Source organism: Alosa sapidissima, chromosome 23, assembly GCF_018492685.1.
Source record: "Alosa sapidissima isolate fAloSap1 chromosome 23, fAloSap1.pri, whole genome shotgun sequence".
Classification (NCBI taxonomy): Eukaryota; Metazoa; Chordata; class Actinopteri; order Clupeiformes; family Clupeidae; genus Alosa; species Alosa sapidissima.
The window spans coordinates 11,853,206-11,868,282 of NC_055979.1; the positions used below are offsets into that span (position 1 = coordinate 11,853,206).

General features: G+C 42.0%; 1 protein-coding gene across 5 annotated transcripts in view; it reads right to left on the reverse strand.

The window, feature by feature from the left end:
• Nucleotides 1-15,077, reverse strand: part of LOC121698669 (low-density lipoprotein receptor-related protein 1B-like) — a 253,521-nt gene that overhangs the window by 190,084 nt on the left and 48,360 nt on the right. For 4 of the 5 annotated variants that reach the window (XM_042080972.1, XM_042080970.1, XM_042080969.1 and 1 more), the window contains 6 exons: nucleotides 14,570-14,698; nucleotides 8,355-8,615; nucleotides 6,961-7,123; nucleotides 3,460-3,682; nucleotides 2,502-2,688; nucleotides 1,477-1,620 (listed from right to left, as the gene is read on the reverse strand). In XM_042080972.1, the coding sequence (XP_041936906.1) occupies nucleotides 1,477-1,620; nucleotides 2,502-2,688; nucleotides 3,460-3,682; nucleotides 6,961-7,123; nucleotides 8,355-8,615; nucleotides 14,570-14,698 (1,107 nt within the window). The remainder of the gene's footprint in view (nucleotides 1-1,476; nucleotides 1,621-2,501; nucleotides 2,689-3,459; nucleotides 3,683-6,960; nucleotides 7,124-8,354; nucleotides 8,616-14,569; nucleotides 14,699-15,077) is intronic. The other variant, XM_042080973.1, reaches the window with a different exon arrangement.

Below are 15,077 nucleotides of genomic sequence, written 5' to 3' on the forward strand. Positions count from 1 at the left end.
CTGTTTATAGTCTCCAGGCTGGCGGGAGTTATCTGCAGAAAATGAGGCACAAAGATAAGGACAAAAAAAGCCAGTGTGTGTGTGTGTGTGTGTGTGTGTGTGTGTGTGTGTGTGTGTGTGTGTGTGTGTGTGTGTAGCATAGTGTTGAATGTCAGTCTGTTTGGATGAGTGGTCCAATGAGCATCACTGAGACAGTGCTATTATATTGTGTGTGTTTGTGTGTGTGTGTGTGTGTGTGTACATCTCTCATTATATATCCACAGTGTTCAGTTAAAACCACCTCCTGCTCAAGAGAGCACTGATGGACACAAAAATTCAGTCATACAAACCCATAAAATACACACACACACACACACACACACACAGATAGAGAGACAGAAACACACACACATGCCTCCCACCAATTCATTAGAGTTTCTCTCTACCCAAGAGACAATTACTGAGAGAAATCACATAACGCAGCAATTACCATGGAGAGGAGTGAAGGCCAAGAGGGTTATTAGAGAAAGAGAGAGAGAGAGAGAGTGGGAGGGAGAGAGAGAGCGAGAGTGGGATAGATACAAGATGTGTGTGTGTGTGTGTGTGTGTGTATGTGTGTGTGTGAGTGTAAGTGTGTGTGTGTGTGTGTTTGTGTGTGTGTGTGTGTGTCTGTGAGTGTGTGTGTGAGAGAGAGTGTATGTTTTTGTGAATAAGAGAGATTTGATCTGATTTGAGAGAGAGAGAGAGAGAGAGAGAGAGAGAGAGAGAGAGAGAGAGAGAGAGAGAGAGAGAGAGAGAGAGAGAGAGAGAGAGAGAGAGGCTGAGGTCCTGGCAACATCTGGACTGAAATGCGTCCAGGCTGGAGTAGCCCTCTTCCCCTGACTGGCCAATAATCCAATCAGAGACTCTATTCTGGCCTGATCCTGTTCATTAGTGACTCCTTCGTCTTAATGTTGTGATTATCTGCAATGATCACTTTGCATAACAAACACACACAAACACTGATGGCTTGTGGATTTGCCAAGGGTAAATCGCTAGATATTACAATTAAGCATATCAAACATGTAGAATTCTAAAATAGTTATGAAACAGACAATTTTATCATAATGCTACCCCCTTGCTGACAGAAAGAGAGATATAAAGAGACAGAGAGAGAGAGAGAGAGAAAGAGAAAGAGACAGAGAGAGAGAGAGAGGTAGCAGAAGCACATCACTTCATCTTGCTAACCAGCAAGCCTCACTATCCATTTCAATTTCACAGAGGGTGTAGCTCAGTGACGCTGATGAACGGCATGAGCTTGGCCGCGTGCTGCTCACAAGACTCAATCAAGATTGTTTACATCCATATCTGCTTGTCGTGAGTTAATTAGGCAAGTGGCGTGGACAGCGGTTTCAGAAAGCCTATTGGGACATGATGTATGGAGGCAGAGGCAGAGGCGTGTGTGTGTGTGTCTGTGTGGTGTGTGTGTGTGAGTGTGGCAGCATGCAAGAGACTCACTTTTGCACGATTGTCCATCGGCACCCAGGGCGAAGCCGGCGCGGCAGCGGCACACGCGAGTCTTGTAGCTGCTGCTGAGCAGACAGATGTGGGAGCAGCCTCCGCGCTTGCCATAGGAGTCAGGCTCACAAGCGTGGCCCTTCACTGCACACAGACAGGACGAGAGGGAGGGGATGAGGGAGAGAGGGAGAGAGGGAGAGAGAGAGAAAGAGAGAGGGGATGAGGGAGAGAGAGAGAGAGAGAGAAAGAGAGAGGGGATGAGAGAGAGGGAGAGAGGGAGAGAGAGAGAAAGAGAGAGGGGATGAGGGAGAGAGAGAGAGAGAGAAAGAGAGAGGGGATGAGAGAGAGGGAGAGAGGGAGAGAGAGAAAGAGAGAGGGGATGAGGGAGAGAGAGAGAGAAGGAAGACAACGAGTAAGCAGAAGAAAACCGGAGTACGGAGAAATTGATGGGGACAGAAAAAGACAAAGGGAGAGAGGGAGTGAGAGAGAAAACGAGTGATAGAGAAAGACAAGAATAAATCAGAAGATGGTGAAAGAAAGGAAGAAGACAAGGAAGTAAAATGGAGATAGAAGGTGAAGGGGAAGGAGATAGAGAGAAAGAAAAAGGTTTTAAGGACCGTTCACACCTGGAATGATAACTATAAAGATACCTATAACTATAACTACAAAAGACTCCACACTGACCAACGATAAGGAAAGTCTTCTCCTGTTGTGACTGATTTATGATGATGGATTTATTCTGATTGGCTGTCAGCTTTTTATTGTTCTAAAATCGTTCTGAAAGTGATCCCCAACAACATTGTTTTTCATGTCGTTATTGTTATAGTTTATGTGTGGAGTAGACGTTGTCATTTATACTAGTAAGAGTTAATAGCCTGATTGTCCACTGTTATCATTACACGTGTTATTAGACAGCATTTTTTACAGCAGACAGACAGACTGACCAGACCAGACAGAGAGAGAGAGCTAAATGTAGCGGACCTTTGCTGTAAGTGAGTTTGTACAGCATGTGGCAGAGACAGTACCTGTTGGCTGAGTGAGTTTGTGGTAAACACGTATTGCTTTGGAAGTCGGCAGCGTGACAACAGTCTTGGGGAGTGTGCTGTTGAAGCGATTTATCTGCAAAATGTCCACTTTGGTTCCCTGTAAGGGCTCAGCACAGGTTGCAAACAAATAATCTTCAAAGAGAGTTAATCCATGAAGGTGTGACACCTGAAAGAGTGCAGAGAGAGAGAGAGAGAGAGAGAGAGAGAGAGAGAGAGAAATAAGGAGACGAGTGAGAGAAAGAAGGGGGGAGAGCACATAAGTGAAAGAAAGAGGAGAAAAATAAGAGAAGGGGAGTGAGCGTGATCAAGAGAGAGAAAGAGAGAGAACGCAAAGGGGAGAGAGAGGGGGATAGAGACAGAAGGGGAGAAAGGCAGGGAGAGGTAAGAGGGAGAATTTCACTGTTTGGCACAGATGTCATGAAACTATGACACGTTCTGCTGGCAGCCAAACTTAATCCAGTCTTAAAACGTGTGTATGCCTCCTCCATTTTAATCTGCTTCTCTGCTGTGGCAGGCAAGAGGAGAAATATACAGCAAGCCCCAACAGAATGTGCAATCACACGGCACACACTCCCCATCATAAATGTCTTTACAGACACTCGAGTGCTTGCAAAGAACCATTTCTTTGCAAAGTACTAAAAGACTGAATCAATTTTCAGCCAACAGTGGAACTCATATTGTTGTTAAATGAATATAAAAAATGAAAAAAAAAAAAGAAGATAAACATGGAAAGAATCTGCTGTCGTGACAATCCTGAACTGTGATGTCTACACTATTCCGTCAATATGAGTTTTTAATATCAGCGACGCAAGCTGACACACAGGCACACAAACCCAAACAGAAACACAGACACACACACACACACACACACACACACACACACACACACACACACACACACACACACAAACACACATACACACTCCTCCAGACTCACCGACTGGCCTCGAATGACACTGTGCCTGTTTCTCCCATCATAATCTACCACTTCGATGTAGTCCAGGTAGACGTCCGCCCAGTACACCAGCTTCCTGACCAGGTCCAGAGCCAGGGCCGAGGGCTGCTCGGTCCTGTGGTCCACTATCCGGGTCCGGTTGGTGCCGTCCATGTTGCAGCGCTCCACTTTGGCCATGTTCCCATAATCCGTGAAAAACAACTTCCTGGAAGAATTCATGAACATGTACGTTTATGTATTATTTGCTTTGACAGACACGTTTAACATTAAAGTCTCTCACAAATGAACATAATCGCAACCAAAAGAACAGTAGCTTTGAGGAGCCGCCACTGCAAGTAAACGAGGCAAACCTCCGTAGCAGCATTTGGTAAAAGAGACACAGTGCTCAGTTTAATCCAGTGGCACACATGGGTAAAATGTCCCATTAGGGGCACAGGGGAAAGGTATGCGTGCACAGGAAGTGGAAAGGTAAGAAAAGCTGAGCTGAGCTGAGGAGCTCTCAAGAACCAGCTTAAACGCACATGATCACAGTCACTTAGCCTTCATTAGAGTGACCCCTGGAAAGGCAAGACACATTCTCTCTGTGTTTGGGTCAGCCTAGGACACTAAATCACAAGTCATTGTTACACACAGTTTTTACCATTTTCACATTCCAGACAAGGTTCAGGTGAAACACAAACACAAGAGTAATCAAAACCAGTCACAAAAACTACAAAATGTTTAATTGGTGAAAACGCTTCAACCTTATTGCCAATGTTATAGATAGATAGATAGATAGATAGATACTTTATTGATCCCTAGGGGAAATTCAAGAAATGTATAAACTGCTTATTACCGCAAACTGAAAAGGGAAAAAGGGAAGAGACTAAAAATGACTAAAATCCTCCAATCCAACTTCCCCTATAGACCCAGGTTTGCCCAACTACATTCCAATTCACACATAACCATACAGATTACTGCACTAAACAAATCAATCAAGTCATTGTTTATTTCACATAAACTTGATACTACACATTCATATAACTTAACTTAAAGATACTTAAAGATAACTTTACTCTATTGTGTTGAGTCCCCTAATCTTTTTTTAGTGTACACCCCCCGCCCCCCCATACACACACACACACACACACGACACAGGCAGTCCAGTCAATCCTGCTGAGCCTGAGGCTAAACTAAACTGGTGCTGACTGCGTGGCCTGTAGCTTGGCTGGCTAATCAATAATCTACACCACTACCATCCCAACTACAAGCATGTCTGCTCCTGCAGGGAAAATGAGACATCCAGTGAATGTAACCAAAATCTCAATAGTGCAGCGTTAGACAGGGCAAAACCATTAAGAAATGGTCACTAACAAACTTTTATCAGGTCATCCTGTAGTACTTTTTTTCATAGAATCCATTTGTCCTTAGGACATTTTGTATTAATTCGATCATTTGCATATTTGAATAAATCAGCAGATATAACTTATATAACAAAGACATGTACACTATTGATAAGGTTAGGAGTTAGGGACGTACAGATGCTGAAAAGTAAAAATAAATAATGGATTGATTATGGATTAATGGTAATAGGTTTCTTTTTAATTTGAATAAAAACCTGTCCTGTTGCAATGCAGCTTATACACAGGAAAATGGAAGCTTTAGCGTTAAATTCTGTCAGGAAGACTCAATGCATGCGTCACTCATTCGTTCATTACTTCCGACCAATCACCAGTCTGCATCAGCCTTTATAATCACTTTACTTTGCACCTGCCTGCTGCTTTCAGGTGCCGATTTTCGATGTTTCCACCCTCCCTCCCTAACCACCACCAGTTTGGCCTTGTCCAGATGTCCAGGGGGTAGGCTCCGCCCCTGCCGTCTCATACCGGCAGGATCTGCAAGGGTCTGCACACTCGATGACCTGGACCGAGGACGGGGCCTATGCCAAAGTCTTGTTGTTGCTTATGCCTTTTATATATCCTTTGATGGATTAAAACGTGTTATCTTTCATTGTACCTTCCTGAGTCTTTCTGATAGATAGATAGATAGATAGATAGATACTTTATTGATCCCCAGGGGAAATTCAAGGTTATGATAGAATTACTGTTCCTTTATTTGCTTGATACAGAACGGCACAACCTAGATTATGAGGTGTTCATGCTTTCACACATAAACACATCAGTGAAATGGGGCCTAAAAGTTTGAAACACAAAACAATCTCTGGTGCGGGTTAAATCTGATATTGCTACATCCATATTTTCTCTCCCCATTTTCAGATAAACAGCAGAGGAAGGAAAAAAACACAATACATGAATAACAGAATTACAACTCTGACGTCACTATTTCCCTTTTCTCCATAACACAAATGTCAAGAGCATAAACGATTTTCAGATGGAACAGAACCTGCACTGAAGAAAATACTGTGATCATTCATGACATTTCCTTGGGAATATTACATCCATTTTCCTACAGGTTTTTATTTTAATATTATATCCCCCCCCCCCCCCCCCCCCCCCTCGGCTCCCTTTGGTGCTAGAGCGACTGCTAAATTTAATGGCACTATAGTGGCGTCTAAAATAAAATCTTAAACCAGTATTCGCGCTGCATGTTGTGTCCCACTAATAATCAGTGACAGGAAGAACAGAAACACTAGTCTCAGTGCAGGATGGGCACCACAGGTTTTGAACCCCTGCCATATTTTGGCTGTGAAAAAAAAGTCTTTGTCAGCAGAAAAAAGCCAACACACAACACTGACAGTAGGTAGGGCTCGGTGATGCATACAAATGACTGTTTACTGCGATGGCGGCCGATTTATTTAAACACACGAGGACGGCACTCGCGAGGCCAACGGGGAGGTGGGAAGATGTGTTGAGTCGATGCGCCTGAACTAACACAAGGTGCTAATTCATCAGCCGCAGTAACCTGCTCTTTGCAACAACATTAATAAGCATGGGTGAGCATCTGCATACTCTGTTTGCTTACACACCGGTTACAGCCCTCCTAAAGTCAAGAGAGAGGAGAGTACATAAAGAAATACACCGACTCCACCTGCTTCACTTATCCCTGCTACCACTCGCTCATTTCTACGAGAGACCTTGATATTTCTTTACAAGGTTTTTTACCTTCAAGCTTTCTGATGCCTGCCTTCTTAGTCAAGAACATTTTTATTTGAAGTGTCTGACTATTGGTTGACACAATCTAACTCAAGGTGCTTCAATGATTTTGACATGAGCCAATGCCCTTTGGCAGGAGGTGCTCTTTTTGCTGTCGTCTTTTGAATCTCTGACACCAAAGGTAACTTTATTCATTCCGTTGATGTAATTTTAGTTCACCTTATTCACAACTCATTAGTAACCACGACAAGCATGCTCCTTCGGGTTCACAGTATTCTGTAGATCCATTTCATAACAAACTTCCCTCATGCGTGCGTGGTGTTTGACATCATTCAATCCCATACTGTGTATGACTTTCCAGTGACCAATACGTAGTTTGAAAGCAACATACCCCATCATTGGATCCAAAGCGATCCCTTTGGGGTTCTGGATATCCAGATCGATGATGGTGACGCAGGAGTCACCCAGCTCATTACAGACGAATATCCGATCGCTGATGCGGTCCACAAAGTAAAAGTTGCCTGTGAGCCAATCAATGGCCATATGCTCCACATCTAAAAAGTTGAAAGGAAATGGAAATTCTTCAGGACATTTCAGGACAGGACTATATGACATTAAACCAACACTATGTAGCTATTGTAGGACATTAAAGCAACACTATCAGGACATTAAAGCAACACTGTGTAGCTATTTTAAACATTAAAGAAACATAATTAGGACAATAAAGCAACACCATGTTGTTAGTTTACCTTAAAATAACAGCTTTAAACTCATTCTGATGATATGATTACTAGGCAACTCTGAATGACAACTCCGTCATTGGCCTAGAATGTGTGGTCAGAATAGCATGCATTGCAGTATTGTTGAACTGTTTTCGACCGTTTTCTACAAACTTGCTACAGTACATCCTTAGCATCGTTTTCCAACGTGCATTGAACATTGATAACAAAGGGTAAATATCAACTCCATGTTAGTTACTACCCCATGTTAGTTACTTCCACACACAGACATAACACAAACATAAGGGGGTTCAGTGGGTTTCTAATTTGGGGCAGGGGGCACCCTTTTGTTCAGAAACATCACTGAACAGAAGATGAATGCACTTAAAAAACAAATTAAGTTCATGCTGCTCCATAATGTCAACGCTTGGTCAGTCTCAGCTCTGAGGCATCGGGCCTGCTCTTTCATTAGCTAAAGGCTAATGAGACAGACTTGACCTGTTGGCTTTTAAAAACTGAAAAAAGCAAAAATAGAAAAGTCTTTTATGAGTTTGAAGCATAATAAGTTATGCAAAGTGAGGTATGGGGTGGATATCTGATTAATTTAAGGCGTCTGACATGGTTGCTAAATCAACTAATTAAATATCTCACAGAAAAATACTCATTATAGACGGTGTGAAAACACCTGTAGGAAGACTTCAAAGCACATCAAATATATTCTCATTTCCACAACATCATCGACTTGCCTAGAAGTGCCTGTGTGACTGCAGGTGAGAGATTGTGTGTTCCCACCGCCTCTGTGTGTGTGTGTGTGCATGTGTGTGTGTGTGTGTGTGTGTGTGTGTGTGTGTGTGTGAGTGTGCAGGTGTGTGTATGTATGCGTGTGTGTATTTACATGTGCTTTCTTTTTCAGCATATATATTTCTATGGTCAGATCTTTGTTGTGTGCAGTGCAATCAGACTTACACAACACAACTCTCTATCTATCTCTCTCTCTGTCTTTCTCTCTCTCACACACACACACACACACACACACACACACACACACACACACACTATGACTCACTTTGCAGGTTTTGTCCAACATGAATCCGTCTTGGCTCTGAAAACCCTTTTAGTTTCATCATGGAGGTGCACCAGAGGTGACCGACAGATTCCGAGGACGACGAGAGCCAGCACAGGGACTCCTCCCGGTGCCTGAAGTCCAGGGTCTGTGTCGCATTGGTGTCCAGAGACTTCATGTTGGCCACCGGCGTTCCGTTCAGTTGTGTGACCGTGATCACGTCCAGGTTCGCTACCACCAGCACTGGAGGTCGATCGCCAGGCTCTGAAAGAAGACAAACAAAAGAACAGGTAAAGTCACACAGTCCTGTGCAGGTAACAATGACAACTGAATGAAATAGCTGAGTACACATAGATATCTTGATGGAGATGTAATTTTCTAGAGAGAAATAATTCACATGTTCATATTATTGTCCTTGAGGTCCTTAATAGTTAAGTGTATTCAGAGAATTGTATAGAGAAGGGTACAATGTAATGAAGGCAGCATATACAGTGCCTATAAAAACTATCCACCCCGGTTGGATATTTCTCCTTTTACTGCTTTTATAAATAGAATCTTGATCAATTTATTTAGGTCTTTTTTACAAAAATCTCCTCTTTAATCTCAAAGTGAAAGCAGATTTCTACAAAGTAATGTTAATTAATTAAAAATATATAAAGCAAAATAAGTGATTGCATAAATATTCACCCCCTTCAAGGCAGCATTGAGTAGATACACCTTTCGCTGCAATTAAAGCATGGAGTCTTCGTAGATAGGTCTCAATTAGGCTTGCACATCTGGACATTGCCATTTTACTCCATTTTCTTTGAAAAACTGCTCAAGCTCTGCCAGGTTAGAACGGGATCGGGTGAACATCCCTTTTTAAGTCCAGCCACAGCTTTTCTATAGGATTGAGGCCTGGGCTTTGACTCAGCCACTCCAGAACATTCACGTTGTTGTCTTTAAACCATTTCTGTGTAGTTTTCACTGCAGGCTTAGGCTCATTGTCTTGCTGGAGAGTAAATCTTTTCCCAAGTCGTAGTTCTCCTGCAGATTGAATCAGGTTGTCCTCTAGGACTTCCATATATTTGTCTGAATTCATTTTGCGTTTACCTTTACAAGCCTTCCAGGGCTTACTGTCGAGAAGTGTACCCACTGCATGATGCTACCACCATCATGCTTCAAACTACCGGTATGTGTGTGTTTTTGGTGATGTGTAGTGTTTGGTGTCTGCCAAAAATAGCATCTAGTCTGATGGCCAAAAAGCTCAATTTTTGTCTCATCAGACCAACAAACCTACTTCCAATTGACCTTGGAGTCTCCCACATGTCTTTGGACGAACTTTAGTCAAGATTTAATAAGAGCTTTGCCACTCACCCATAGAGCTTTGACTGGTGAAGAAAATAGGCAAAAGATGCTGTATGCCATGGTGTCTTCATGGTGGAATTATAGCCAGGAATACTGATTGACCACGGGGGATTTTTGTAAATTATTGTAAAAAATGGCAAAACAAATTGATCAAGATTCCATTTATAAAAGCATTAAAAATGGAAATATCCAAGGGGGTGAATACTTTTTATAGGCACTGTATATACAGGCGCATCTAACAAAAAATCAATATCATGGAAAACTTAATTTGTTTCCCATAATATATTTCAAAAACTGTTTTTTTCTCATATAATCTAGATTCACTACACCCAAAGTGAAATATTTCAAGATTTATTTTGTTTTAATCTTAATTATTCTAATCTTGACAATTGCAGTTTACAGCTCATGGTATATCCAAATATTAGAATAAAGAATTTATAATACAGAAATGTTGACTTCAGAAGAGCTCTAATCAGCTAATTGAGTTAAAAAATACCAGCAATGGGTTCCTGAGCCTTTAATCTCTCAATCTGGGCAGGGTAAAGCACTTTTCCACCTGTAAGGGAATGCCAAGTGTGCTGTACTGTAGTTCCCTAGCTTCTCTATAACATGCACATGTACCATCAGTGTCCATATTATGCCACAAAAGAAACATGCATACATTCTCCACTATGGATATTAACACACAGAGAGACAGTCACACACAGATCAGTCGGTCAGATAAATGGGATGTTCAATTGGAATGACTATTTGAACATAATAAGGTCGTGTTTCGTTCAAAACTAGACTGCTTTATGTAATTGTAACATAATATGGCTTGATAAATTGGACAGCCCTGACTGTTCCTTCTTTACAGTGCAGACAACCACTAAAAAGCATTTTTTATCTCATACAGACTGTGCTCTCAAAAGCACACTTGCTAGACCTGCAAGAGACTATAAGCAAGTATGGCCAAGGTCATATACACGACTCATAAATCAAAACTAGTGCAGTTTGCATATATATCCTAAATGTACAGTATCCAGGGTTGGGAAGGTAACTTTAGAAATGTAATCGGTTACAGATTAATTGTTACCCTCTTGAAAATGTAAGAAGTAACTAAAGTAACTATTTTAATCTCTTTGGGTTATTTTTAGAATACTTTTACTACCTTATCTTGGTCATTTTAAAGCCCACATATTGTAATTCCCCTACTATTAACTGAGGTTTATAAATAGATTTTGCAAAATGACTTCAGCAATGAGGTTAATACATGGGGGTGGGCTATACATGGGGATGTATTTCTTTCTGGGTGTGGAGATGCATGCAGAGCTGTATGGAGAGCATTTTTGATGCAAATTTAAAGTTAATTTCCTCATGAACTGTTTATCACAGCAACTAGCACCAGAAATCTGAAGTCTTGCAGAAAACAGGGGTTTCATGTGATATCTGTGTGATAAGAACTCAGAACCGAGAAGACTCGGTGTGAATTTGGTCACAGACTACACTCACTTCCACCCATAAATATTTTACAAAGAAGTATATATTTGGGTGTAACAGAGAGACAGAGAGAGAGAGAAAAAGAGATAGATAGAGAGAGAGAGAGAGAGAGAGAGAGAGATGCAGAGATGTGGCCTGTCACCCTCCACCATGTTTATAATCCACATTGAGAACAGCAGTATTCTCAGGTGGAAGGTGTGGTTGCTATTCCCATGGAGGTACCGCCAGATGTTTCCAAACAGGGGTGAGCAGGATAATAGTCTCAACACGTAGCAGCGCCGACACGGGAGAGGTGGGATGTACAACATAATAAGGCTCCGAGCTGCCAGAGGTGACGCCATTGTTCTCACTTCTCCGCGCGCCGCTGCCTGCTATTTTTTGCCGTTAAGTGCAACTCGGTTTGTGCAGCCTACAAAAGCAGGAGCGCAGCACGAGAGCTGGCAGGGATCAACTCAAAGAGGAGGCTGTGCTTTTGTTCGCCTGGAGTACAGGAGAGCCACGGACATATACATGAGGAGATTAGTGGGTCTGGACACGCACACACACACACACACACACACACACACACACACACACACACACACACACACACACACACACACACACACACACACAAACACACACTCACTGCCTTCGACAGTGTAACAGAACAGAACAAAATCCAGTGAGTAACAACAAAGAAGATTTTATACAACAAACAATGACATTACAGTTATCTGACTACGTATTCACAGGTTAGGAGGTAACATTGTAATTATGGAAATGAACACATGCACACACACACACACACACACACACACACACACACACACACACACACACACACATACACACACACACACACACACACAAAGACATGCACACACACACACAAACACACACACACACACACACACACGCACACCAACACACATACATGCACACACAAACACACACCAACACACACACATGCACACACACACACACACACACACACAGCAATGTAGCTCAGCCTGGCTTCTGTCAGCAGGCCAACATCAGGTCTCCAAGCCCTATTTTATGGGGAGTAAAATCCAGTGAAACAGAGTTCGCATAGACCCTCTGTGATTTATCCTTCCTCTCCAGCAAAGTTTAACTCACAATGCGCTCGTCTAATGTGGGCTATAAATCTGGACTCCACCTCCCTCTGCCTAAAACAGTGCGGAGCGGAGAGAACAACTTATAGCGCGTACTGTATGTACTTGCACTCCACTGAGCTCATACTTCTAGGCACTTGTTTGTATCCTGAAATACTCAGAGGAGATCATGGACCCTATTTGAAAGACTGGAAAAGTCTTACTACTATTACGTAATACATATATAATGTTTAAATTTGTACGGATATTTTCCCAGTAATGACAATAACATTTGGTCCATGCATTTGACACTTAAGATACTGTCCATCTTTCAAATTAGGGTTTGTAGTTTGAGTAAAGGCTTGTGAATTCCCATGTGGAAGAAGAGGAATGGCACCTTCAAGCACCCGTACCCATCTCGGGCCAACACACGGCCTTATCTTGTTTGTGCTCTGACATGCCTTGTCCCCTCTTTAAGACTTTTTATCAACCAGACAGGGTCCCTTCGATCTCCCTCCGGCTGGATATTTGTACATGGTGTACCTCATCATGAGAACAATCTCATCAGTGAGCACATACATTTAACACATACATTTAACAGTGGGCACATATATTTAACACATATGTTTGAGCACATGCATTTAACACATACGTTTAACAGTGAGCACATAGATTTAACACATACGTTTACTGTAACAGTGAGCACATACATTTTATGATTTAATAGTGTCCCAAAAATCCCAGTCAAAATCCTTTCAGCAGAGTAATCCGGCTGTGGGAGTGTTTCACTTCAATGATATTTGTCTTAAGCCGGGAAGGAAAGAAGTCCTATTGATTAAAGGCAAGATAGATGCTTTGTTCAATCCCACCCTACTGTGCCTTAAGCCACAGAAGGTGAGCTGCTCTCCAGCTGAGTGTGTCGGTAGATATTCTCACACTTACGACAGCACTATTCTCCACTCGTCGCACTGTTATCGGGCAAACGTGTCAAAACTAAACATGAAATGCAACACGTTGCTGGGTTAATAGACTTGTCCTTTATGTTACAAAAACGGAAGGTGGAAACGAGAGATCAGACCAGGCAGAATTACAGCACTGACGAGCATATGGTGTCGTAATTAATGGGTGGAATTAAGAGTGAAATAATTACCTTGTTAATGCTGATGTCTGTCATTCAGACGCACTGTGGCTGAATGGACACGCAGCTACTCATATATTAGTTCTATTTTAATCTCTAATCAGACAGACAGGCTGGTGCATAGCCCACCTCATTCTTCAATCTTCTTATGAGGTCATTTGCATTTTTGATTCTCTTAAAAGAGGCTCTATCAACGCCCTCATCCAGCAAAGGAGTGTATACAAAAACACACACACACCAGTCAATCTTTATGTACTCTTCGGTACTGATGCTCCTTCTGTAATACAGTATCTTATTTTGAGACTTTTGGAACCGATGGTCATTTATGTCAGATGTCACTGGCAGCAATGTTATGTTGCTATCACAGTAAGAATAGGTAAACACGTGTTAGCAGTTGTTTTACAATACTGTAAAGATTTTATGACAGTACTTCTGTCACTTCCTATATTTTTCTACTGTACATTCTAAGTAAAAAAGATTCATTTACTTTTTAGATAATATAATGCCAAAAGTGCCAGATTTGACACTCAGTCAGAAAGAGGGTAAAAGAGTAAAAACCATGAATCCCTTATTGCACACCATATGAGTTTTGAGAGCTTTTGCGCAGTGATTGACTATATGTTCCTCTTGGCAAGAAAACATAGTGTTTAGGACAGATTTTAGACAGATTTGATACTGAATGATGTTTACCATGTTTTGATAAAGTTAGTGTCTATAGAGAAAAAATTGTGTTTTGAAATGTAGAGTTCCGAAAACGTTTGAAGCATAATTATGTAAACACTAAACAGAAATAGGTAAACAGTAAATCACTTATCAATACTACCATGACCAGCATAGTATTTCAGATAAAGGTGTTTACAGGAAAGTGTTTACAAGGACAATCATGAAAGTGTATGAACTTATGAATGCATTGTGAGCATATGTTTGGGCAAAAGCTGAGAGCACATTGGACCTTTTCAAAACCTGCTCATATAGCATATGCTGAGCTGGACTAGTGAACTGCTAAACAGGTTTTCCAGTTCCACCGCCGTGTCTTTCATTCTACACAAGGATTACTGCCCCATATCTGGCCTTGGTCAGCACCACCCTGCCCAGTGCTCCTGTTGTGTCGTGACGTGAGTGACTGGTTTGTGTCCAGGTTGCTGAGCCGTGGGGCTTACCGTGTTTGGCTTTACAGGACCTGCCGTCGCTCTGCAGGGTATACCCCTCCGTGCAGCTGCATTGGTACGACCCGTGGGTGTTAAGGCAAGTTTGGCTACACGTCCCATACACAGAGCACTCGTCGTGATCTGCAGGAGGGAGAGAGAGAGAGAGAGAGAGAGAGAGAAAGAGAGAGAGAGAGAGAAAGAGAGAGAGTGAGGAACCTGAAACATGGTGGAGGTGTTTTCCAACATGACCTAATTACATAATGTTACCTTAATGTGGTGCTTGGTTTTCACCTCTCCATGCATATGTATGGGGTGAGTCTACTGAGAGCTCACTTGAGCTGCTAGCTGTAATAAGAATAATAATGGGCAAGAAGTGGAAATCTGACATGGATTTAAGCACCATGCAACCTAGCAGGTCAGCTCAGGAGGGAGAGGAACCACCCCGATGCAAATAGACTCAAGCAGTTATTCTAGTATCATTTATTTATGTATTTATTTATGCTTATAATCATAATCAATT